At 34.5% G+C, this 25,453-nt stretch overlaps 2 protein-coding genes, 1 long non-coding RNA gene and 1 other non-coding gene across 5 annotated transcripts; 3 read left to right on the top strand and 1 right to left on the bottom strand.

Moving 5' to 3' along the window:
- Positions 1-6,721: 6,721 nt before the first annotated feature.
- On the top strand, positions 6,722-7,982 carry LOC109178983 (ribonucleoside-diphosphate reductase small chain). The gene has a single exon (XM_019328539.1). It carries the CDS (start codon positions 6,843-6,845, stop codon positions 7,830-7,832), a length of 990 nt encoding a protein of 329 aa, XP_019184084.1. The 5' UTR covers positions 6,722-6,842; the 3' UTR covers positions 7,833-7,982.
- Positions 7,983-9,439: 1,457 nt separating this feature from the next.
- Positions 9,440-9,520, top strand: TRNAL-AAG. The gene has a single exon. It is a non-coding gene; the product is annotated as a tRNA-Leu (tRNA).
- Positions 9,521-18,120: 8,600 nt separating this feature from the next.
- LOC109178994 (50S ribosomal protein L27, chloroplastic) lies at positions 18,121-20,092 on the top strand. 2 transcript variants are annotated; one of them, XM_019328550.1, is made up of 4 exons: positions 18,121-18,224; positions 18,307-18,603; positions 19,577-19,678; positions 19,755-20,092. In XM_019328550.1, the coding sequence occupies exons 2-4, from the start codon at positions 18,313-18,315 to the stop codon at positions 19,938-19,940; spliced, it is 579 nt and encodes a 192-aa protein (XP_019184095.1). In that variant the 5' UTR covers positions 18,121-18,224; positions 18,307-18,312; the 3' UTR covers positions 19,941-20,092. The 2 variants fall into 2 exon arrangements, with proteins under 2 accessions (XP_019184095.1, XP_019184103.1); XM_019328558.1 differs by having other exon boundaries at positions 18,125-18,224; positions 18,312-18,603.
- A 515-nt stretch (positions 20,093-20,607) lies between these two features.
- On the bottom strand, positions 20,608-24,104 carry LOC109179005. Its single transcript, XR_002053805.1, has 3 exons — positions 23,954-24,104; positions 23,719-23,839; positions 20,608-20,867 (listed from the first exon to the last, which is right to left on the bottom strand). It is a non-coding gene; the product is annotated as an uncharacterized LOC109179005 (long non-coding RNA).
- Between the last annotated feature and the right edge of the window lie 1,349 nt (positions 24,105-25,453).

Here is a 25,453-nt window from a genome sequence, read left to right as displayed (position 1 = left end):
GAATACTCAGGAAGCAATAAGGGGGGAGGTGGCGGCGTGTTTAGGGGTCAACCAGGCTGAGAATTTTGGAAAATATTTGGGTCTCCCATCATTTGTAGGCAGAAATAAGAGAGCTGTTTTTTCCTATGTGGAGGACAAGATCAGACAAAGAATTGGTTCGTGGAGTAAAAAGTTGCTTACTCAGGCTGGTAAGGAAGTACTCTTAAAAAGTGTGGCTCAATCTATGCCAACATTTTCTATGAGTGTTTTTTTGTTACCTGAGACAGTGTGCACATCTATTGAGAGAACCATGAATAGATATTGGTGGGGGTCAGGGCCTGATAGGAAAATTCATTGGAAAGCTTGTGATAAGTTATGTATCCCCAAGAAATATGGGGGTTTGGGATTTAAAGATTTACGAGCTTTTAATTTGGCTATGTTGGGAAAACAGGCATGGCGTTTTCTCACAAATCCCAATACTTTAGAAGCAAGAATATATAAGGCCAGGTATTATCCGAATACTTCCTTTGTTGATGCCACTATAGGGAATTGCCCAAGTTTTTGCTGGAGGGGTATAATGGCTGCGCATGGAATGGTTTGTTCAGGGGTAAGAAGGCGAATAGGGAATGGTGAAAAAACATTAATATGGGGTCATCCCTGGTTACCAGATAATCCCAGTCCGTTGGTCCAGACAATAATGCCACAGGAATTGCGACACGCCCATGTGGCAGGTTTGATTGACCAACAAACTAATACCTGGGACCCTCATATTTTGGCTGATTTATTTATTCCTGATGATGTGACACGAATTTCTATGATTCCTGTTAGCCCTGACTATGAGGATACGTGGTATTGGAAGGGAGAGATGAATGGAATATATTCGGTTAAGAATGCCTATAGACAGATTAAGGGGGATTATGAGCATAACCCAGGTGATTTTGATAAATGGGTTACTTTGTGGAAACTAAAGGTACCACCCAAATGGAAAACCTTTTTGTGGAGAGCAGTTTGTGATATCCTCCCTACTACTGATAATCTAATAAGGAGGCGAGTTGAGATTGAGCCGAATTGCCCAATGTGTCGTGGGGCGCAAGAAAACGCCATGCATGCGTTAATATTGTGCGATTATTCTAAAGTAATATGGGAATTGTCGGGGTTGCCTATTACCAATATATTTTCTGATTCATTGTCAACATGGCTTATGTGGATTTTTAATGTCTTGACAGAGGAACAATGTGGTCTAGCTGCGGCTATACTATACAATATTTGGAGTGCCCGAAATATGGCGGTATGGGAACATGCCCTTCCAAGACCAAATCAGACATGGCGCCGGGCGGTAGCAGCCACACAAGCCTATCACCGATCACGGCCGACGGCGTCCGCATCACTGCCCACCGCGGCGACCGTAACCGGTCCCGACAGTGTCCCACGTTGTTACGTCGATGCAGGTTACAGACCACATACTGGGGAGGCGACTTATGGAGCAGTACTCATCTCGCACCACGGCGGTTTTATTGCAGCAGCAAGTGGAAAGCTCTCCGGGGCTCTCTCGGCTACTATGGCCGAAGCGCTCGCTTGCAAGGAGGCGCTATCTTGGCTTAAGATTCGGGATATTACGGAGGTGGACATCTTAACAGATTGCTTGGAATTTCGGAATTATCTTCACTCAAGCCGTGCGGCTAACTACTCCTACCTTGGGATCATTGTCGACCAATGTAGGACGGCTATATCGCTATTTGCAAAATGTTCGTTAAGTTATGTTTCTAGAAATTTAAATTTACATGCCCATACTTTAGCTTCGCTAGCTTTCGATCAGGAGCAATCTATGTATTGGGACTCTGTCCCTCCTGACTCTATCATTCAGTTTATTCATTAATATACTTCATTATAAACTTTCAAAAAAAAAAATGATGAACAATAAGTATTTTACATGCGGGATCAATGAATGTTGCAATGGTGACTATTTTTGAAATTTCTTCATTTTCTAGATTTGCAATATTGATTGCAACATCATATTGTTGTAGTTTCGACATATTTTCAATGCATCAAGTGTCACGATGTTCTATTGCCCTACATTGACAATTTTAATAATGAGTTTTAAATTAGCTACGTAAGATAATGATCTAATTAGCATTTACATATTATTATTAGCATAAAAGCATACCAGTCCTTTAGGTGTTCTGCTCGAGGTGCTTTTAGTTCAACTATTATTGTTGAATGAGTTCTTGTGGATAGAAAAATTCTTAATTTATTTAAGTAATAAGATAAGATTAGGTAAGATAGTAAAATTTTATACATGTTAAAACATCTTAATAAAATACAATTTTATACATGTTCTATACTTTCTCAAACATTTTCAACCCAAAGAATCTCAACCCCACCACCGAGGTTTAAACCTTTGACCATCCAAATGAATGGATAAACCGAATGCCATCACACTACATGGTAATTGGCAATTTATTAGGTTATTTGAATACCTTCTTTGTCAACAAATTTGTAGTTATGTCGCACATGTCTGACAATTATATAAGAACAATTTTGTCTGATAAAAAATAATAGTACAATATTTGTAAAGTAATGTGTTTTTTTTTTGAATGCTATGTATAATTGTACCATTATAGAAATACGAACAAAAAAATATTAATACCATAATGACATAAATCATTACCAATAATGCAAAAGAATAATTGAAACATTAAATCTTTTTCTAAATAATCAAAAGAAGATTAATTAAACGAAAAAAGTAATTAAAAAAAAAACTTACTTAAATTTGTTTTTTTTTTTGTTTTATTTTTTTATTTTTATTTTTAATGCAAGAAACTGATTTTTAATGTTCTTTATTTGAAACTTTACAATATTTGTAAAGTAATGTATTTTTTTTTTGAATAATATGTATAATTGTACCATTATAGAAATACGAACAAAAAAATATTAATACCATAATGACCTAAATCATTCCCAATAATGCAAAGTCATAATTGAAATATTGAATCTTGTTCTAAATAATCAAAAGAAGATTAATTAAACGAAAAAAGTAAAAAAAAAAAAAAAAAAAAAAAAAAAAAAAAAAAAAAAAAAAAAAAAAACTTAACCTAAATTTGGTTTTTTTTTTTAATGCAAGAAACTGATTTTTAATGTTCTTTATTTGTAATCTTTGATGCTCAACTTTGAATGCTATGTATTTAGTCGGGCTAATTATTTGACCAAAGTTTACATTAAATTTTATATTGTATTTTTTTTTAATACACTCTAACATATTCGTAGTATATGTTCAACATTTATGTCAGTTTTATTTGAGATGAGATTCAAACATAAGACATTTCTTATAGAAATCAATGAATAAATTAAGAATAGAGTTAATTCCTAAAATCATAATCCGACCATGGGTTTTTCTCAATTTGGTCCATTGACTTTTAATTTCTCCAAAGTTGTCCTTTGACTTTTGAATTTTAAGTCAAAATGGTCATTCGCTAGCTTTGGCGTTAAGCTGGTGTTAGAATGAAGGGTAAAACTGGAAATTTAGATTTTGCACTCCAATTTAAAGCAATCTGTGATTTCTTTTAGCAATTTGCGCACATATTTCTTCAAATTAGGTTTATACTCTCCTAAATTTGCAATCAAAATGTGGAATAATCAACTAGAAGGCCAGAAATATTTGTCTTGGGAAGTTTGTGGATGAAGTTGATTAGTTGAAGATGAACTTTTTTTGAATTTTATTTGATTATCCCACAGTTTGATTCTAGATTTAGGAGAGCAAAAATCAAATTTGAAGAAATATGTGCGCAAACTGCTGACTGGAATCACAAATTACTTTAAATTGTAGTGCAAAATCTAATTTTCCAGTTTTACCCTTCATTTTAACACTAACTTAACGCCAAAGCTAACGGAGGACGATTTTGACTTAAAATTCAAAAGTCAGAGGACCACTTTGGGAAAATTAAAAGTTAAGGAACCAATTTGAGAAAAGGTCATAGTTGGAGGACCATTTTGGGAATTAACTCTTAAGAATAATAAATAGTTAACCGAATATTTCGTTACTAAATTTGATACTAACAATATGCGGAGGTATTTAAGGGAAGAAAATAATATAATAGAGTGTAAATAAGGAGTTGTTTGTTTCCATCAATACGTAGTGTGTTAATATTAGTGATTTAAAATACGTAGTTGTTTGTTTCCATCAATATTGTTAGAGTAGAAACATGTTTGGAAAGCGTAGTATGGAAGGAAAGCTTGCGTTAGAGTAATGTACATTATGTGTTATAATAATGAAACTTTTGAGGTACGATAATGTACTTTATGAGTTATAATATTGTACATTATGTTTTAGAACAATGTACATTATGAATTATAAAAATACATGTTGCAGTGGGTTGTGTGAATTTTTATTTTTTTAACGCAAAAAATCATTGTTGGACCGTGATCCACACAGTTGTGTGGACGGTAACTATTGCAATTGAGTAATACTATACGTACTCCCACATTCTGCTCAATTTTTTACTTCCTGCTTACATGTCATCCTTTGATTCATTAAAAAAATATGGGCCACAACTTTTATTATTTTCTTTTCATTTTCTTCCAAAAAAATCAAGACACATGGCAGGAGTTTTACTCCCTTGAAATATATACATCATTTTCCATTGCAATTTAAGATGATTACACCCTTAGCCTACATTCATCGAAAACGGCAAATTATTGCGTGGTCCACATATCTGTGTGAACTATGTATGTAATATACATTTTTAATATACTAAAAGTACATTATTTATGTATTAAATGTACATTATTTGGTAATATATAAAAAAAATTATATACTTTCAAAAAATATATTTTTAATATATTAAAAATGTATTTTTTATTTATGATTTACATAAATGTGTGGACCATGGTCTATAGAATAATGATTTCATTTAAAAGTTAAAACTCAGTGGTCCAGATGTAATTAATGAAATAGCGAAATACATACAACGAATTGGGCCAAAGCCCAAAGCCCAATAATAGCTGCCACATCATAGTGGTCCCTTTATCGCATTGCCTAATGCCAGCTACACATCTCATATGCACGCATTATCCTTTCGCTCCACACGCTCATCCCATGCTTTCAGCTTCCCTCCCACGCTTTTGCCCCTCGCTTTCAGTTTTGATTTTTGAATCTTTCAAACTTGGACCATATTATTTTTTTTCTAATCTTCCCCTATACGCTCCAAATTAATTAACTTACCATCCATTGCTTTTACATTATAAAATTACACTACTTTCTAATTATCATTCACAATTACTAAATAATTTTTTTTTCCCGTTTCATCACAATTTATAATATTAAATTGTCATTAAGACCAAAAAACATATAAGGAGTACAAAATAAGTTGAAATTAGCCCAAAAAAAGAGAATGTTTTCATATTTAAATTGGTTTGAGAAAAAAAGGATTAAAATATATAAATCAGTAATTCAATTAAAATATCAAAGTATTGACATTTCGTTTTGATTTATCGAAAAGTTCACAATCGCTACTCAAAAATGTACACCAAATGAAGTCTTCCTTGTGAACAAAGAACTGCATGGAGGTTAACTAACCTATATTATTTATAATTGGTCAACTTGACTGAGGTTGTCTAATCTTCTAACTTAACTATACAAACATTTTGGAGTTTGTTTTTTCTAAATTCCCTCATGGCAATGTTCGACACTGTGTGAACGCAAATTTTGTGGGTGTTTTGAGACATGGATAGTGTAATTTCTATTTATTTTTGCTAGGAAAAAGTTATATAAAAAACATTCAAACTGATTTTTAATTATGATCTACAATACATCTAGACATGACCACGGTTCCGGTTCCGGTTCCGTATTTGGTCGAACCGGAACCGGAACCTTATATTAAGGTTCCGGTTCCGGTTCCGGAACCGGCGGTTCCGGTTGGAACCGCCGGTTCTAACCGGTATTTTTTTTTTTTTTTTGTAAATTGTAAGTTTTTAAGTATTGTTAGGCCTTGAGTTTGAGTAATTTTTTTTTTTTTTTTTTTTTTTTTAAAGATGACAGTTGTAACTTGTAAGTTTAAGTGGAATAAAATGTTTAACTTTGCTATGTTTTAATACAAAGACCTTATGAGAATAGCGACCAGAGAGCATTAAAACTAATAAAGGCAATTCTTAGGCCATTAATGATTAGGATAACAAAGGAAACAAAAGACAATAAATTTTTCATTGTCATTTGTTTCCTTTATTTTTCTAAACATTAATAGACTAAGAATTACCTTTATCAGTTTCAATACTCTCTGGTCACTACTCCCATAAGGTCTTTATATTAATTTATTCATAGCAAAATTAAGTAATTTATTTCACTTAAACTAAAAAAAAAATTTAATAATTTTAAAAATGCAAAATTTAATAATTTTGCATTTTTTTTTTTATTTTTTCGGTTTGGAACCGGAACCGCCGGTTCCGGTTCCAATATTATAGGAACCTTAACCGGAACCTTATAGGTTCCGGTTAAGAACCGGAACCGGAACCGTCCGTACGGTTCCGGTTCGGTTCCGATTAGCACAGTGACGGTTCTGGTTACGGTTCCGGTGGTCACCCCTAAATACATCATACCACGACGTCTATTAATCGGTATAACTGTAAAAATGGTAATTTTGGATTTTTCCTCTTTGGCGGGAAATTAGAACATATTTAAATATTTATTTAGGTTCATTCTCCCGCAAGCTTCTCCGCAAAATTTCAAAATCCCCCGCTTTTTTTCAAATCCCACCATTTTTCTTCCCCTATATTAATACCGCTTCCCATCTCCTCAACTGCCAAGCCATCTCTTCTTCTTCTTCATCATCTCAAAGCCCTAGCAATCCCTAGATTCGATTTCGCTGAAGAAAATGCCTTCGATTCCGGAAGAGCCTCTTCTCGCCCCCAATCCGGACCGCTTCTGTATGTTCCCGATTGAGTACCCGCAAATCTGGGAGATGTACAAGAAAGCCGTCGCGTCTTTCTGGACGGCGGAGGAGGTTGATCTCTCTCAGGATCTCCGTCAGTGGGAAGCCCTAACCTCCGACGAGAAGCACTTTATTAAGCACATACTTGCCTTTTTTGCCGCCTCCGACGGCATCGTTTTGGAGAATCTCGCCGGACGGTTCATGAAGGAGGTCCAGGTTGCGGAGGCGCGTGCGTTTTACGGATTCCAGATCGCCATCGAGAATATCCACTCTGAGATGTACAGTCTTCTGTTGGAGACTTACATCAAGGATTCTGAAGAGAAGGACAGGTTGTTCCACGCGATTGATACTGTGCCCTGTGTGGAGAAGAAGGCTAAGTGGGCTCTCCGCTGGATTGATGGCTCGGAATCATTCGCTGAGCGTTTGTTGGCCTTTGCTTGTGTTGAGGGGATCTTCTTCTCCGGGAGTTTTTGTGCCATATTCTGGCTGAAAAAGCGCGGTCTGATGCCGGGGTTGTCCTTCTCGAATGAGTTGATCTCGCGAGATGAGGGCTTGCACTGCGATTTCGCATGCTTGCTCTACGGGCTGCTGAGGAGGAAGTTGAGCGAGGAGCGCGTGAAGTCACTTGTGGCTGAAGCTGTTGATATTGAGAGGGAATTCGTGTGTGACGCGCTTCCCTGTGCTTTGGTGGGGATGAATGGGGATCTGATGAGCCAATACATAGAATTTGTGGCTGATAGATTGCTAGGTGCATTGGGATGCAGTAAGATGTACAATGTTCAGAATCCGTTTGATTGGATGGAGCTGATCAGCTTACAGGGAAAGACCAATTTCTTTGAGAAGAGGGTTGGAGAATATCAGAAGGCATCTGTCATGTCTAGCCTGAACGGTAGTGGTGACACCCATGTGTTCAAGTTGGATGAAGACTTCTAATTTAGATAGTTTAATTATTTGTTGTCTCTTACCTTGTTTGTAAGTCAACTAAAAGCACAAAAAATGATTCGTATATTGTCTAGTTTCTGTAACGTTTTTCATTTATTTCTATAAAGTATAATTTTCATACGAAATCTTGCTTATGTTGTAGATTTGTTGTTCACTTTTTTGTTTTTAAATATCTGAAGTGGTCTTAGTACTCTTGGTTACATGAAATCTTGTCTCTATTGAACCTTACAAAACTGAAGGGAGGGCAAAAAACTTTTTGGTTTTACCACTGCACTTTGAAGCAAGGAAATCACGTCCATGGAAAATTGTTAATTTTATGCTGGCTGTGGAGTCTTGGAATGCAATTATTTGCTAAATTTTAAGTGTTGCAGGTTCTGTGAAAGGGAAAGAGGTAAAATGTGGTTTTGCTTATTGTGAATGAGTATTGATATTTCATTCTTAGTAGCCTTTTAGCTTCAAGCTTCCTGTGTTTTATTAATCATCCAGTGGTATATCATATATGTGGTGCTGTATTTGTAAGTGAGATTTGTGGAATCATGTATTTGTTGGTGCAATTTAGTTTGCATGAAGGAGGGCTACAAAGTTGCTTGATTTTGAGCCTGAATGAGTCAACATTAAGCTTTGTTTGTAGATTACAATGCCAAACTTGTGTGAAGTGAAACCTAGATTAGTAATTTGAATTTGTTGGTAGGCATGTTTGGACAGAGTGGGTTTATCAGAGAAGTTTAGACTTCATATTGCTATTTTATTATGTTTCAATCTAATCTTCTGGAAGCAGAGGAATTTGATAACTGAATGTTAACATTTGCAGGAACCTGTTGCTCTGACACAATAGCATACAAGTAACAATGGAGGTGTGCCCATCCGGTCTAATACTCTAATCCTTTTGTCTTCCTCAATTATGATCTCTACTTTATTCTAAACTCTGCTAGGCTCACTACTTTTTAAGTACTTTATTTCTTGTTATATCAGACAAACAATCAAGAAAAATGCACATTCTTTTTCAATTATTCATGCACTCTTTACCTCATTCCTTGTGTTCTATATTAAATGTCCAGAGATCAAGAAATGCATGCCATATTCAACACAAGTTGCAAGAAATCACCGGTACAGGTTCTTTGAGAATTGTATGGAAGAACACATGTGCCTTTCTAAGTGCATGCACAACTTTCCCAGGACAACTAATTCCTGACTTCCTGCATTGTAAGTACATTCCAAGCTGTGTTGTGTCTGCTTTCTTCTTACTAGCATTTAGCATATTTTGTAGCTTTAACCTTCTGGTGGAGAAGGAAACTTTGACAATGAGGCCTTGATATTTTTTGGTGGACAACACTATGGATGCTTTTGGATGGAGGCTATCTCTATCACCTTCAGACTAGGTTGCAGCAAACTATGCATTCTTGCTGGTGAACTGGAACTATCAGGTCAGGTGCTCTTTCATTTGGAATGGTAAGTTTAGCTCTACATTTTAAATAAATATATGCTCATATCCATTGATTTTGTGGTACTGGTTTTCAATTACTCAAGTATGTGTCAAGAACTAACATGGATAAACAATATATTAACACAACCTAAACTACAAAAAAGTTGATCAGCAAGTGGAGATGGCCGAGTTGGTCTAAGGGACCAGATTAAGGTTCTGGTCCGAAAGGGCGTGGGTTCAAATCCCACTCTCCACATTCCAACTATGTCCAACCTCAGAGACCCCTATATTGTGTTTAAAATTTGTTTCTAGCCTAGATTACACTGTTAAACTTTTGTGCAGCAAAACCGAAATTAGTAATTTGAATTTCATGGTAGGCATGTTAAAATTTGTTTCTAGTCTAGATTACACTGTTAAACTTTTGTGCAGCAAAACCGAAATTAGTAATTTGAATTTCATGGTAGGCATGTTTGGAAAAGGTGGGTTTATCAGAGAAGTTTAGACTTTAGATTGATATATTTTATTATGTTTCAGACTAATCTTCTGGGATGTATTTTAGCAGAGGAATTTGATAACTGAATGTTGACATTTGCAGGAACATATTCCTTTGATACATTAGCATAGAAGTTAGGATTGCTAATGATGGAGGTGCTATCATTCAGTCTAATTCTGCAACTTCTTTGGCAGTAGAAACTGTTAAGTGCTTCTTCAATTATCCTATTTCCTTTAAAAAAAATGCAATGCACTGCTTAAAGTTCCTAACTTGTATTTTGGCTTTCCCATGAGTAGGACCCATAGTATTTTGCTTAAGAAATGCATGCATATTCAGCACAAGTTGCAAGAACTAGCAGGTACAGGTATCTGTTGAATGGAAGCTGTCTTTATCATTTCTATGTCAAACTTGCAGAAATATAACTGTCATGTGGAGATGGCCGAGTTGGTCTAAGGCACCAGATTAAGGTTCTGGTCGGAAAGGGCGTGGGGTTCAAATCCCACTCTCCACATACCTCGGACCTGGGGTTCAAATCCCACTCTCCACATACCCTTTATCCCGCTTTTCCATATTTCATTTATGTTAGTCCTTGAAAATTTTACCAAATGATGTCTTTTTTGCTTACTGTGAATGAGTGAGTATTATTAATTCATTCTTAGTAGCCTGGTCTTATTAATTATCCAGTGCTTTATGTGGCACTGTATTCAATTCGTCAATGAGATTTAGGAAATCATCTATTTCTTGGTGCAATTTAGTTTGCATGAAGGAGGGCTACAAGGTGTGAGCCTAAATGAGTACATTATTTTGTTTCTAGATTACAATGCTAAGTACCTTGTGGTTTGATGACATCGTTGTTGTCATTTCAAAGAGAAAGTGACATGTTCTCAAGTCCCTTCTCAATTATTTAAGGGTCTAGCTACATATTATGTGGAACAAATAATATAGATAGGTTAGATAAGTGATATTGAGATTCACTCTAATCCTGTGACTTCCAGTTGCTTATTTTCCCAACAAGCAACAGGCAATGTTCTCCTCCTCAATGTAGATGTAGATGCTGCAGTGTTCAAGAACGACGTTAGCTTCAGGGCATATATATATGGTTTCCTAAATCTCATTTAGAAATACAGGGCCACTGGATAAGTAATAATCAAACACAGGAAGCTTTAAGCTACAAGGCTACTAAGAACTGAATGAATAATACTCACTCATTATTGCCTTCATGGTCACGAACAATTGCCCCGAAGCTAACGTCGTTCTTGAACACTGCAGCGTCTACATTGCATTTCAGCCAGTTTTGCAACGGTGGTTCCCATTGAACTGGATTAATTGCATTTTGCTCACTGTTCCTTGCCGGCTTGTAGGCCTCCTTCCAAGAAACTATCAATGTCGTGACTTGTTCCCTCAGAGCTTCCCCCTCTCGCAACACATTCCTCTAAACTCCATCGTTCCTCGCTGTCCAAATAACCCAGAATACTGTTGCCATACGGATTGCCTATTCTGGATCCGGAGTCCCCAGAATGGACTCCATATAATCATGCATTCCCCGCCCTTGCAACACATCGATCTCCCCCCAAACCTACTGTGCAACCCGGATCACCTCCACATCCCAACCACCGTGTGTTGATAGAAGTCCGATCCACTGACCCTGGCCTCCTTCCGTTCTTCAATGCATGCAGTACTCAGTGTAGGGGTAGTCGAATTATCTAGCCAAGGCCAGCCCCAAATTCTGGTATCCTTTCAATCCCCTATTCTTCGAGTAACACCTAGCTTTAATAATGATTAGCCAGCAAAAATGCTCTGCCAAATATAGCTTGGATTCCCCCATATCTGGGCATCCGAAAAAACACAATTCGGATAATACTTTGCCTTCATCAACTTGCTAACTAACGAGTCTGGGTGTATCATCAGCCGCCACCCCTGCTTAGCGAGGAGGGCAATTTTGAATTCTTGGAGTTTCTTGAAACCCAATCCACCCCGATCCTTGGGCATACACAAAAGCGACCAACTCAACCAATGAATTCCCCTACTATTTCTGTCTCCCCCGCCCCATCAATAACGATTAATTGTTTTTTCAATATTGTCATAGACACGGGACGGCAAAAGAAACACAACATACTGAATATAGGCAAGGCCTGAGCGGTACATTTGAGTAAAATTTTCTTACCAGCTTTAGCGAGGAATTTATGTTGCCATGAGCCAATCCTCTCCTGGACCGTATTACGGGAAGTCCAAGATAGCGACCCAGGTCTGATTCATGCACCCCCACACACGTAGTCACCACACCCCTCAATTCGGTAGCAGTATTACAGCTGAACATTGCACTCGACTTGTCATAGTTTATCAACTGCCCCAGGGGAGGCTGTCATCCGCGATAAAGAGATGTGAAACGGATGGGGGTCTTCGCGCAACCCGCACACCGTGAATATCCCTGCTGTTTTTTTTTTTGTAGATAGACAAACCTTCCGGGCATATGATAAAAAGATATGGGGACAGTGGATCCCCTTGGCAGATGCCTCGGGTAGGGCACACTGTACCCACCGCCTCCCCATTAATCTGGACAGTGTATTTGACTGTTGTAAGTTTGTAATGTTAGATATACAATAGTCTAACTATAATGAATAACAGTATAGGAGAAACCTGACCTCGTATGATAGCGGAAGCGTAGCCCTGTAAATCTCCAGCCATAGTTGATGCTCCTGTTGTGTTGCCTCTTAACGGTAGACCGTTAGCTATGTTTTGCCTCAGACCTGACTCAGAACCCTAGATGGTGTATTGGTGTCTACTGAGCAGTCTGAGTACCGTAACTAAATGTGCTATCTAATCCATAACCCTGTATCCCATCAATCCAGGTTATATTAGGCACAGAGTTTGGTTGACTAACAACTACTAGTTATTAAGTCCAACCAGACCACTTAATAAGCCTAGTCAACTTGCACCACTTAATTAAGGCCCTAATATATAATATACAATATATATTATAAGGGAAAATCTTACATTCTCCCACTTGGTGCAAGTACTAGCACAACCTTCATCAAAGAACAAAACACACGAATCATAGTGACATGTCCTCTATTTAATCAGAGTAGTATCCATTATGATCACATGCATTTTAATTTTCCAACTTAGGTCCTTGATGAAAAAACCCTATGTTTATTCTCGGTACCTTAAGGGATGTTTCTCAAAATACATTATATGCACAACTGAAGGAGAAAACAAATCCAAATTGTACAAAAGAGTACACTGTATGATCTCTAAAACATTATAAGCATGCCTTAAGTAGAGATCTCTTAATGTTAGCATAATGCTAACTATATTCCATGACTTCTTTATAAGTTAACTTTAAGTACTATCTCTAACAGCTAAGAGCTTAAAGTTGACACGTCTGTCACTCCCACTCATCAAAAATAGCCAAAAGATAGTCAAGTCACAGAAGCATTCCAATAACTTAGACAATAAACCAAAGGTCTAAGTCCATAAATTTGGAATCTTAAACATACACCATAACTTCCCAAATAACTTCAATGTTCACTTTAAATGAACTGAACATAATGAGTCTTACTTTTATGTCCCACAAAATTGTTTTGAGCCTTACAACTGAAATGACCCAGGATCAATTTCGAAGAAACTAAAGACTCTATTAATCACTGAAGAATTTATTAAATGACAGTGCACCACAAATTAAATGTTTTTGTTCTAATAAATTCCTTGGTTACAACATTTTCATAAATATGTTGCACAACCAAATGTTCAATAATTTGAAGTTATGAACTTATATGAACAAATACAAGATTAATACTTGTGGAATATTTTGGACTTATTGTCTAACATACAACCCAATTTGGAATGTATGAATATAATAATTAAATCCAAAAACTTTAGCGGAGTATCTTAATGATCTTTTTTCTAAATGATCACTCCCACTGATTAAAACATGCTTCAGCGAAATTAATAAAGTGAACTTAATAATATACATACTCATAATTGATTTATTGACCAACTAACAAATGAAGACATAATTCCCCACCATTAGTTGGACATACTAAATAATCAATTTTTGGTTCCAATTAAAGTCTAACTAAATAATGAAGATATAATCCCCACCATAGTCGGACATACTAAAATAAAAATACACCTTCCAAAACCAAGTTAAAATTTGGCTCAAAAGATACATTTTATTATTAATGGAATCCAAAATATGTATGTCAAATCACGTAACTTACTACAGTTAGTCCGAAGAACCGAGCAAGATTCGTGGATCAATTAATAAAAGTTGCTAAATTTTGGGAAGTGACTGAATACATGTTTTGCCAATGCAAACCATGAAACTTAGAATTATAATTGAACTGAATTTATAACTCTAAGAAATTGTGATAAAATTATCATCTAATGGGTGGTGGGATTTATTGACATAAAACTTGCATTTGGGCTAAAGTTTTAATTCTATTAAATCCAATTAAGAAACCCTTATGATAATATTTTTCACAATTACTAAAGAGCCAGAAGAATCTAGTGACATAAAACTTGCCTGTGGGCTGAAGTTTTACTCAATTAGATCCAACTGAAAAATTTTATTTATGATGAAACTATTATCAAATGAGTTGAAGAATCAAATGACATAAAACTTGCCTGTAGGCTAAAGTTTTAGTCAATAAGATTCATTACTATCATTATGATAAAAAACTTAAGAGATCATGTTCCTTTTCTTAATCCCTGTGGGCAAATTAAGAAATATGATCTAAAGTTTACATCATAAAATTTAAACTTCATGATAGAATTGAAAAATATTTACAAATAACCATAAAGTAAATAAATTGATTTATTTCTATCGTCACTGATAAAACTACTAAAATACATTCCGATACATAATTGCCTGTGGGCTAAATTATGACCGTAGTCCAGTATTTCATCCTGATTAATTATACAAATATAACGAAATTGCCTGTGGGCTAAATTTCATCATATTACATACAATTAATCACAAATGATATGTCCAAAACTTTATGTGATCAAAATAAACTGCTTAATATATAATTTTAACAGATTAAGGATGCTGTGGCTACTCTAAAACCAAATTAAAATTATAAGATCACTAGACAATTATCAAATCCTCGCCTAAACTTTATGTGATTAAAACTTAATAATCTTAGGTAGCTGAATATGCTGTAGCTATTCCTTAATTAACCAAGATTGAAAACTCAATATATTTCAGTAAATTAAAGATGCTTTGGCTATTCTTTAATGAACCGAAATAAAATCACATTGGCAAGGAATACTTAAAATTTTGACAAACAGATTATACCAAATTTTGATGGGAAAATCTAAATATACTCCAAGGAAAGGCGGTTAGAGACTAAGTCTCACTGAAAACCAATTCCTTAAATAGAGTATCAATTTAAGGAGACTAATGACACAAGATGTTCTTAAGTCATGGCCATTAAAAATAGTATGTCTCCCCGATTCATATATACTTAATGTATAACTGTTTGGGGGTATGAACCTAAAACTGTAGGGTATACACCAAAAACTGTATGGTTCACCTATGATTAAAGCTTAAATGGTGAACTAAATTAGCGGACTAAACGTGCTTAAATTCAGGCACTACCGCAACTAAAGTTTATGCATAAGTCCAACTTAATAAGGAAATACTATAATTCCATCCCAAAATATGCATTGCTAAAGGCATAATAAAATTGCATAATTTAAAACATAATATTATGCTTAGGACAAATATGCATAAAATTAAACATTAAACTCATATATTCCAAATAAATTGCATAACTTAAAGCAATTTACAATGTGAGATTTCAAAGTATAAACTTAATATTCAAACACTAATGAGTCCAAACCAAAAGAGACCCAACATTTTGAATAATAACGTACTGAATATATACTTTAAAATGTTTTAAACTGTAAGCCCATGACAAAATGTTTTAATGCATAAAGATCAAATTTATGAGAAATAACTGAATTTACAAATTCAAACAATATCAAACCAAAAGGATATGCTAGCATTTGTAAATTAAAATCTCACAATCCCTAATTGCATAATTAAACTTAATATTATGCACTTAATGTGATTGAATGCATAAAACAATCTAAGGAGTATGAACCAACTAATGAATATGAATTTAAACAAAATATTCATTTATTCATACTTAACCAAATATGGGCAATCATAATTCAAAAAACTAAATGAATTATGGAATTAATGGCAAAAGTCAATTGCCTAGAAAAAAACAAGATTGACTTCCATTCTCGCGTAAAACCAAGAACCACTAACATCCCTTTCAAGAAATGTCATTCCATCGTGTCGTAGGCTTTGGCCATATCGAGTTTCAAGGCCGTCCAACCCATAGCACCACTCGTCGTCCTCCTCAAATAGTGACCAATTTCCCAGCGACGATTATGTCATCGGTTAAGAGCCTATCGGGTACAAAGGCACTCTGCGGCGGTGAAAAAACACTCCAAAACCTCTTTCAATCTATTAGCCAATACTTTTGCTACAAATTTATATGCTACGTTGTAGACAACAATCGGGCGTAACTTTTTCGGGCACATTTTTCTTTAGCAACAGAACAATATTCGAATCATTGAATCCCTGGAAGAAACTAAAATTCGCAATACAGTTCAAAACAAAAATAGACAGATCATGACTTATCACGAGCCAAAAATGCTGGTAAAAAGCCGACGACATACCGTCCGGATCTGGGGCTTTCTCCGGGGCCATAGAAAAAAGTGTGTCTATCATATCAGAAATCGTGAATGGTCGCATCAGAGAGGTGTTCATCTCTATAGTCTATAGTGAACGACTTTGAAGCCGATCGAATATATTAGAAGCACATTGAAATTGACTATTACTTTGTTCACGATAAAGTAGCCAAGAAGGAGTTGCAAGTTCATTTTATTTGCACCAAAGATCAGATAGCTGATATTTTCACTAAACCTCTTTCTTCTTTACGTTTTAATTCACTCTGTCACAAGCTCAATGTTTTGGCTAGCCAACCTTACGCTTGAGGGGGAGTATTAGGACTATATTATTTGTATTAGACTAGAACTCTATTTAGTGTCTTTATATTTGTATCTTCAGACTTTGGTATTCAATACAACACAATCTATATTCTCATCATAGGGAATACTTTGAAAATATATTGTTGCATTATATTCCAGAATAATAATATCCATTTGGTTTCCTTGTGGCCCGATTCTATTTTAATGTACTTTAGCATGACACTCTATTTCTAGCAATCGTTATGCCATGGAACCGATGGTGAACACGGTCCTAAACGGTAACGGTACCCGTAAGTGGCACCATTATCTTCTTTTTTTTTTTTTTTTTTTTTTTTTTTTTTTTTTTTTTTTTTTTTTAAATTAACAGCGCGACTTTTCTTCTTCATTTTCACATTTCGCAGTTTCACTTCCTCTTCGCGCAAGATTCTTCAACACTCATAAATTATGAATGTGCAGTTATGAAATTATGAATTTTATTTTATGAGATTATGAATTTTATGTTATGAGATTATGAATTTTCTGTTATGAGATTATGAATTTACAGAAAATTCATAATTGCATAATTGTAAATTCATAATTTCATAACAGAAAATTCATAATTTAATAAATGTTTTTCTTTTATGAGATTATGAATTTTCTGTTATGAAATTATGAATTTTCTGTTATGAGATTATGAATTTACAGAAAATTCATAATTACATAAGTGTAAATTCATAATCTCATAACAGAAAATTCATAATTTAATAAATGTAAATTCATAATCTGAACATAGAATGCAAAATGTCGTTAACAACACATTAACTTATTTTATTTTTCCGTAAAAATGATGCCGTTTTGAAACGTGTTTACAAAGCATGGTGAACACGTTTTCACGGCATAATTTGCGCTATTTCTAGTTAGATCAGAATCAGATGAAAAAAATGTACGTACTGCCTAATTTAACTTGTATTTTGGCATTCGGATTCTCAGCAGAATTAAGTTGCTCTTTCATCCAAAACTGCAACATTAATTTAGATATGCATTATATTATTGTCATTGTTGTTGCTTTTGTGGTGGTTTTCAAATATTCAAGTATGTTTCAATACGAATTAATTAATTATTAATTATTATATAGCTTTAAAACAAATTTACTATGCATATGATATCATATTGTAGTGGTAGGTTTTTAGTGGAATTGTATGAATTCTGTTTGGAATTTTAGATGAAAAGGGAAGAATGAACATTACAAAAATAGCTATTTGGCAGTGGAGATACCGAGTTAGGCTAAGGCGTCAGATTAAGGTTTTGGTATGATTGTAAGTTTTTTTACAATTTGGGCCTCCCATATTTGATTATTTCCGTATTTAGCCCCAGGTCCGGAGAGACACGGCGACGAGCCTATAAGCCTCGAAGTCGAAATAAGGAGATAAGGTTTTAAATCTGCGTTTGTAGTCCGACCAGACAGACCAGCAGCGCCAGGGTAAGCTTCTTCTCCATTCTCCATTCTCCAACCCTAATTACAGTGTTGTGCTAAAATGAATGTGGTTTGCTTTGCTTTGTAGCGTAGAATGGCGAGCGCAATGATGAGTTTGAATCTAGTAGGAGCTTTCAAAGGACTGTCCTTAAATTCGAGCTCTTCCTCGGCTTTCGTGAGAGGTGAGTTGGGTCCGGTTGATAAGATATCGGTGTCGTTTCCGTTGAAATCTCCGGTAGCGTTGACAATTGAGTCGGCGCACAAGAAGGGGGCTGGAAGTACAAAGAACGGCCGAGACTCACCTGGCCAAAGGCTCGGTGTCAAAATTTTTGGTGATCAAGCCGCAAAGCCCGGCTCTATTATTGTTCGCCAGCGGGGTACCAAGGTAAGGTTTGCTTTTCACCTTTCTTTCTCATCACTTATATTATTCTTCATCTCTCCCCGCATCAATCACATTAATTAAAGTACCCTTCCTTACTGCTTATTTTACAACTTTCCAATTTATTTACACTTTTGGAAATTGAATCCATTAGTTTGTGCAAGCACTGAGTCTGGTTTTTCCCTCCCTAGACCCACAATATCTTTGTTGTAGATGACATGAGATTAGAAATTTTATTCTAGTCTGGACACTCCTATCCTATCCTATCCTATCCTATTGGAAATAATTCAATTAGGCTGTATTCTTGAGGTGTAGTGTAGTTAACAGAGAATTGCAGCCACCAGTTAATGGGTGCTTTTTCCTATTGTTACTCATTTCCTACTGGAGGATATATCATATAAGTGATGCTTTTGCTTTGCTTTGCAATGTGCAAGTGCAAGCAGCAGGGGAATTTTTGAAATCATTCTTCATGCTATATATATATATATATAGTTGATGGAAGCATTTGTTTAAGTTCTGACGTAAAAAACTATTTTTGATCTTTGGTTTACCTGAAAAGTCCTGATATAGATCAAATTTTGAACAGTCTTTCTATTGATCAGAAGGTTTTTTTTTTTTTTTTTTTTAAACACTTTTTTCCCCTAGAGCTACTCTTCATAAAGAATTTTCACGTCTTAAACTTCTGGTGCATATAGTGCATGGAAATCGAAGCTGGGTCAGACAGACCTATATATGATTGAGTTTCTTTATTTTGCACCTGTAGTTGCAAAGCCTTGATTGTGTACAGAAACAACAATATTGAGTTTTTGGGTTTGCCTGGAGTGTTATTCATCAGCTGTAATATCTAATGTCTTATCTATTGGAGAAAGCTATGTTAAAGAAATTGCAAGAATTTCATTCTCTAAAATCTTGGAAATGCATTGGCTTAGATTAGGATTTTTTATTATTGAGAATCTCTTAACCTTGTGTGTACAATTAGTTCCATCCAGGGAAGAATGTTGGAATTGGCAAGGATCACACAATCTTTTCCTTGATTGATGGACTGGTCAAATTTGAGAAGTTTGGCCCAGATAGGAAAAAGGTTTGAGTTTTTGCTTGCAGCTTATGGTTTATGGTTTATAGTATATACTAATACAAGTACATGACTATACATACAGATTAGTGTGTATCCACAAATAGCACAGCCAGAGAACCCCAATAGCTACAGGGCACGAAAGAAGGAGGCGTTTAGATTACAACGCGAGCGTAGAAAGGCACGAAGGGAGGGAAACTTTGACGTTCCACCACAGTTGCTGGTGCTTGCTTCAGCAGATGAATCCTTGGACAACAATCCAACATGCTGACCTCATCTGCCAAATTCTCTACTTTTCTGCTTCTGTTTGTAAATCAAAGCTACTGCAAAGCACGATACTAAGCATCCGTGTTCTATCTCTTGAATCCATTCCATTTAATTTACGCAAGAAGAATGTGGTTGGTTATTTGGTTGTTACCTTAAGCTTGCAGTTCACACACCCCTCCCAAGTTTTGCTTATTGTTATAGCCCAAAAGAAAAATTAAGCAAATATGATTATTGTTCTTTTTTCAAAGTTTACTTTTAATTTATTTATTAATAGGTACATAATATATATTAATTATAATATATACATAATTTATTATTAACTAAATATATATTCTCTCCATTCTACTCCATTCTATTTTGTTTGTCTAGTTCGATTAATGAGACTTGATTGAAATTATTTTTAATTTAATATTTTTTTTTGTATAATATTAAATTTAGTATTAATATATAAAATTTATATATTTAAAAGTTACATTAAAAGTATTAAACAAAAAAAAAAAAAGAATGAAGAAAAAGTTGATTTGACTAATGAATAGTAAATAAGACAAGTAAAATGAGATAGAGCATAATATACTACTTCATCTAGATAAGATCCAAATCATGGACCTTGGTCCACAGTATAACTGTTGTTTTTTTACTTATGTAACATGTCAAAGCTCAGAAGGCAAAAGTGCATAAATGAAAGTATAAACTCAGAAGAAGTGGTAGGTGGGTAAGTATAATGTCTATCTTACACTTACTACAAGAAGCTACATCCAACAAAACAGCAGTCAGTCATTTTGAAGCTTTTACTAAAAGAACAAAAAATGTAACAAGAAGTTGGCACCTCCTACTAACAGCTGACAAAAGTCCCTTGTGTACTTTAGGTCACCCATTATACAATGAAACAATTTTCAACACCACGAAAATTCCACATCTTGATTGTTCTGATCTGCAATGAAATTGCACACCATCAGGTTGAGAAAATAATCAAACTAAATTAGCAATACTTGCTACTAGAGCTTAATGATGATTTAAAATAATAACTGAAACTTCTCTCAGAAAGAGTGAAAGACTGGTGAGATTTAGATTTTGGAAGGAATGCAAGTCTAAGTTATTTACATGAACTAAACAGCACAGCATGCAATTGCTCATCTCAGAGCAGTATTTGGAAGGAATGTTCTCCTTGGAAAAAGGCTCAAATAAGCCCTGAACTATATGAAATTTCACTTTTTATTATTTTCCTAATCAATTATTATTATCATCATCATCACTGGTCTTCCATAAGCTTTTACTTCATTAGTTCTCAAAAGTGACCAATTAACAAGCAAATTTATTCCCCTCAACAGCTTGATTTCAAACAAAACACATTTTTTAAAAATAATATAGCAGTGGGTGGGGGGACAGGCTGTCCACCACCCACTGCGCGCGTGGCGCTCAAGCGCCAATCCGCCTTTTCTCCGGATAATAATCTTCTCTCCACTCCATTTGTTTCTCCCTCTCTAATAGTCTAAATTGACAGTTACCAATGACAGCAATTGACATTGTGATTTCAAATTTTTATTAGGACATCTCCAATGGTGAAGATTAGAAGAAAAATGGGAAGAAAACAAATGGAAGGGAGAAAAGATTATTCTCCTGAGAGAACTTTTTCTCCAGAGAAAAGGAGATTGGCGAGTCCACTGCTATATTATTGATTTTTTTTTTTTTTTTTTTTGGAAATTTACTTATTTATTTATTGATCTTTGGCAACCTTTCAGTTTTTATTATTTATTTTGTTTCAACTATTTTGTTATTTATTTTTTATTTTATTTTTTTTAAACAATAATATTGTTACCTAAATTTATTTTTTAAAATTGTAATTAGAAATTTTAATTATAAAGTTGAAATTATTAATTATAGATAAGTGAACAAAATAATAGATGATGTGTAGGAGTGTGAAAGAGTAGGACCCACAACGAAAGGAGAAAAGGGGGGAGAATTGGAGAGAAAATAGGAGAGGAGATTATAGGGTGATGTGTTGGAGTTGGGCCTACAAATTGGGGAGAAATAGCAAAAACTATTGTGGATGCCCATAGCCTTGCACAGTTGATCAGTTAGCTACATGCCCCCTTCGTCTTCCACCTTCCATCATCTATCAACTTACGCAATGCCTTGGGCCTATATCTGACATTGCAAACTAAATTTTAGCTTTCCACCCATCACCATAATGAAAAAAACCAATGGGCTCGGGGCTCCCTCACTTCCACTTATTCAAAGCTTAATATCTATTACCTATCACTACAATGCACCTTTTCAACTCCATCACCTCCAACAACACCATCAAACTAAAACATTCACTATCATGTGCAATGTCTGAATAATAAGACTTGATTCTGTCTAATCGAAATGTTGGGCAAGTATTTGACTAATTTTTATAGAAAGAAAACGTTTTGACCATTGTTGAGCTGTCCTTTTTCTATTTTTTTCTTCAATGAAGAATAATGTTTAATCATTCTAATGAAAGTTTTGTGTGTTCTCTCTCTAGAATGTTTTTTTTTTTGAATGCTCTCTCTAGAATGTTTAATTTAATTGTATTTTATAAAATGTTTTTATAAAAGTCAAAATTGATCTCTCCTATTTGGAAATAAAGTTGTCAATATCGTATTCTAGCAACATTTAGAAAAATAAAAAATAAAGGGGCTATTTGTTTTATTTAATATATAATATATATAATACTAGATAATTTGAAAATAGATGAGATATTGAATGTTGATATTAATGATATTGGAACAACAAATATTCCAAACCATTGGAGATGGAGTACCCCTCAATGATTGTGAATATTTGTAGGTCTTTCACATCAACACTTAATATCTCATCTATTTCTACATCTATATATTATTTATATTATATATTACATATAAATAAAACAAAAGCAAAAATTTAAAAAAAATTACGAGGGAGACTTTGCCTAGCAGGCCCGTGCAACGCACAACACTCGCTAGGCACATGCATGCACCAAAAACAACTTTACCTTTGTTATTTTTTTTATTTTTTTTATACCTGACAATATGCAAGTCAACTGCAAAAACCACCGGCATGTTGTCAGGATTTGGCTTTTTGAAGTGCCAAATGGCCCAAATAGGAGAGAGATAGCTTAGTTGAAAGGTAAAAATCCTCATTGGGATGTTCTAACAAAAAATACCACATCATCAGCCAATTCAATGATTGTTATATGGAACTAGTTGCTAACCTACTAGATGAGTTAATTGAATTTTTTGGGGAGGGAGTTCAAGGGGTAAATGAAAGCGTTTTTTAGTTTAGGAGCTTAATTGCATATTTACATATAGTTTGAGGGCTTATTTGAACTTTTTTTTTCCTATTATCTTGTAGTAGAAGCTGACATCAGGCTATTGGCCTTTTATCTGCATCTTCCCGACCAGAACACATATCTCATGGAGGACAGATATGTTTGTGATATGCAGTCCAAAAAAATGAACACCACCAAACTCAAGCAGCCCCAAAGCCCGGACGGACAATCAAAGAAAAAAAGAAGTCAATATTCTAAATGTATGGCAAGAACAAGGAACTAGTTTGCAGCAATATATTCAAAATTCAAACTTATCATAAAAAGATGAGAAATTAAGATAGCAAAGAAATAAATTCATCCCTCAGGACCTAATTAAAATGTGAGGTAACCATGTCCGGATAGGAAATTATGAACCACGAGACTTAATTGGTGATGCCAGGCAAATAATACCAGTAGAAATATGAAAAATTGAAACCAATCTGTATTTCGAGTAAAGAGGTAAAGAACTTACTAAAATCAAGCAGATCCGACAATAATGTTGTTGATGGGGATGAAAATGAGCTTGACAAAGAACCCTACGAATCCCATCACCACGAATCCAATCGCAGTCCGTACAGCCACTTTCGAGAATTCTACAGCAATGAATCAATTGAACCATCAGTAGGTATCAAAATCAACAACCAAAACGTAGCTGTGGTGTCAGATCCAATCGATAATAAAAAAAAAAAAAAAACAAAAAAAATGACCTTTGCGATCAGGCTTATGACATCTCTTGACGAGACGGACACTGTCCTTGGCGAAGTCTCTCAAGGGATCGAACACCGTATCTAAAGCATCCATCACTTGTATCCGCCGCTTTTTGTGATTCCGATCTGAAATACACATTACTAGAGACGACGGAAGGGGAAGATATTTCTTTTTGAGTTAATTATCAAAATGGTCCCTTGACTATAGCGAAATTATCAATTTGGTCCTTGACTAATTTTTTTAACTAATTAAGTCCCTCAATTTTAAAAATTTTAACCAATTTAGTCATCCGTTAGTTTGACCGTTAGTCAACCGTTAATTTTGGGACCAAATTGGTAATTTCGTTATAGTCAAGGGACCATTTTGGTAATTAACTTTAAGAGTGGGCAATTCGATTTAGTTTTCTCGAATCGAACCGAATCGAACTAGTTTGGTTCGTAATATACAACGAACGGTATTGAATTCTTGTATACCGAACGATTCGATAAAAATTTAATCCGAATCGATCTGAATTGTTCGGTAAAAAATTGAACTGAACCGAATACCGTTTGATTTTTTTTTTAAAAATAGGCACAAGTGTCAAATAGACTCATCTATTACTACGAAGTGCTCAATTCCCACCACGAACTAAATTAAATGTCAAATAGGCCCATCTACCAGCTAAATTTGTTCGATTAGCATTTTTTACAGGTTGGTAGCAGGTTGCCTATCTAATTATTAAAAATAAATAAATAAATAAAATAAAAAATTAAAAAAAAATTAAAAAAAAAATAGAAAATTTAAAAAAAAATATCAGCCACCGGGACAGCCGGGGGCTGATATTTTTTTTTTTTTTTAATTTTTTACTTTTTTAATTTTTTTTTTTTGAAAATACTTTTTTAATTTTTTAATTTTTTAATTTTTTAATTTTTTAAATTTTTTTAATTTTATTTATTTATATTTATTTATTTTTAATAATTAAATAGGCAACCTGTAAAAAATGTCAATTGAACAAATTTAGCTGGTAGATGGACCTATTTGACACTTAATTTAATTCGTGGTGGGAATTGAGCACTTCGCAATAGTAGATGGGTCTATTTGACACTTAAGCCTTAAAAATATAATAATAATAATAATAATAATAATAATAATAATAATAATAATAAATAAATAAATAAATAAATAAATAAATAAATAAATAAATAAATAAATAAATAAATAAAAAATAAATCCAAGTCCTTTGCTGCTTGCTCTGTCGTTCAGCTCATATTCTCACGGGTATATCTCAGAAATGTTTTATTTGATTTCTTTATGGTTTGTTATCAAAAGTTCTATATTATGTGTTATGGTGTTTACATAGTCCATATCCAAAGTCTAATATATAACAAACTAGCAATCCAAAGTTCAAACGGTATTTGGTTCGATTCGGTTTTTACCGAACAATTCAGTTCGATTTGAGTTTTTACCGAACCATTCGGTATACAAGAATCTATTACCGTTCGGTTGTTCGGTATATTACC

Source organism: Ipomoea nil, unplaced genomic scaffold, assembly GCF_001879475.1.
Source record: "Ipomoea nil cultivar Tokyo-kokei standard unplaced genomic scaffold, Asagao_1.1 scaffold0179, whole genome shotgun sequence".
Taxonomy (NCBI): Eukaryota; Viridiplantae; Streptophyta; class Magnoliopsida; order Solanales; family Convolvulaceae; genus Ipomoea; species Ipomoea nil.
The sequence above is the reverse complement of the archived record's forward strand: the minus strand, read 5'-3'. Positions and strand labels throughout refer to the sequence as shown.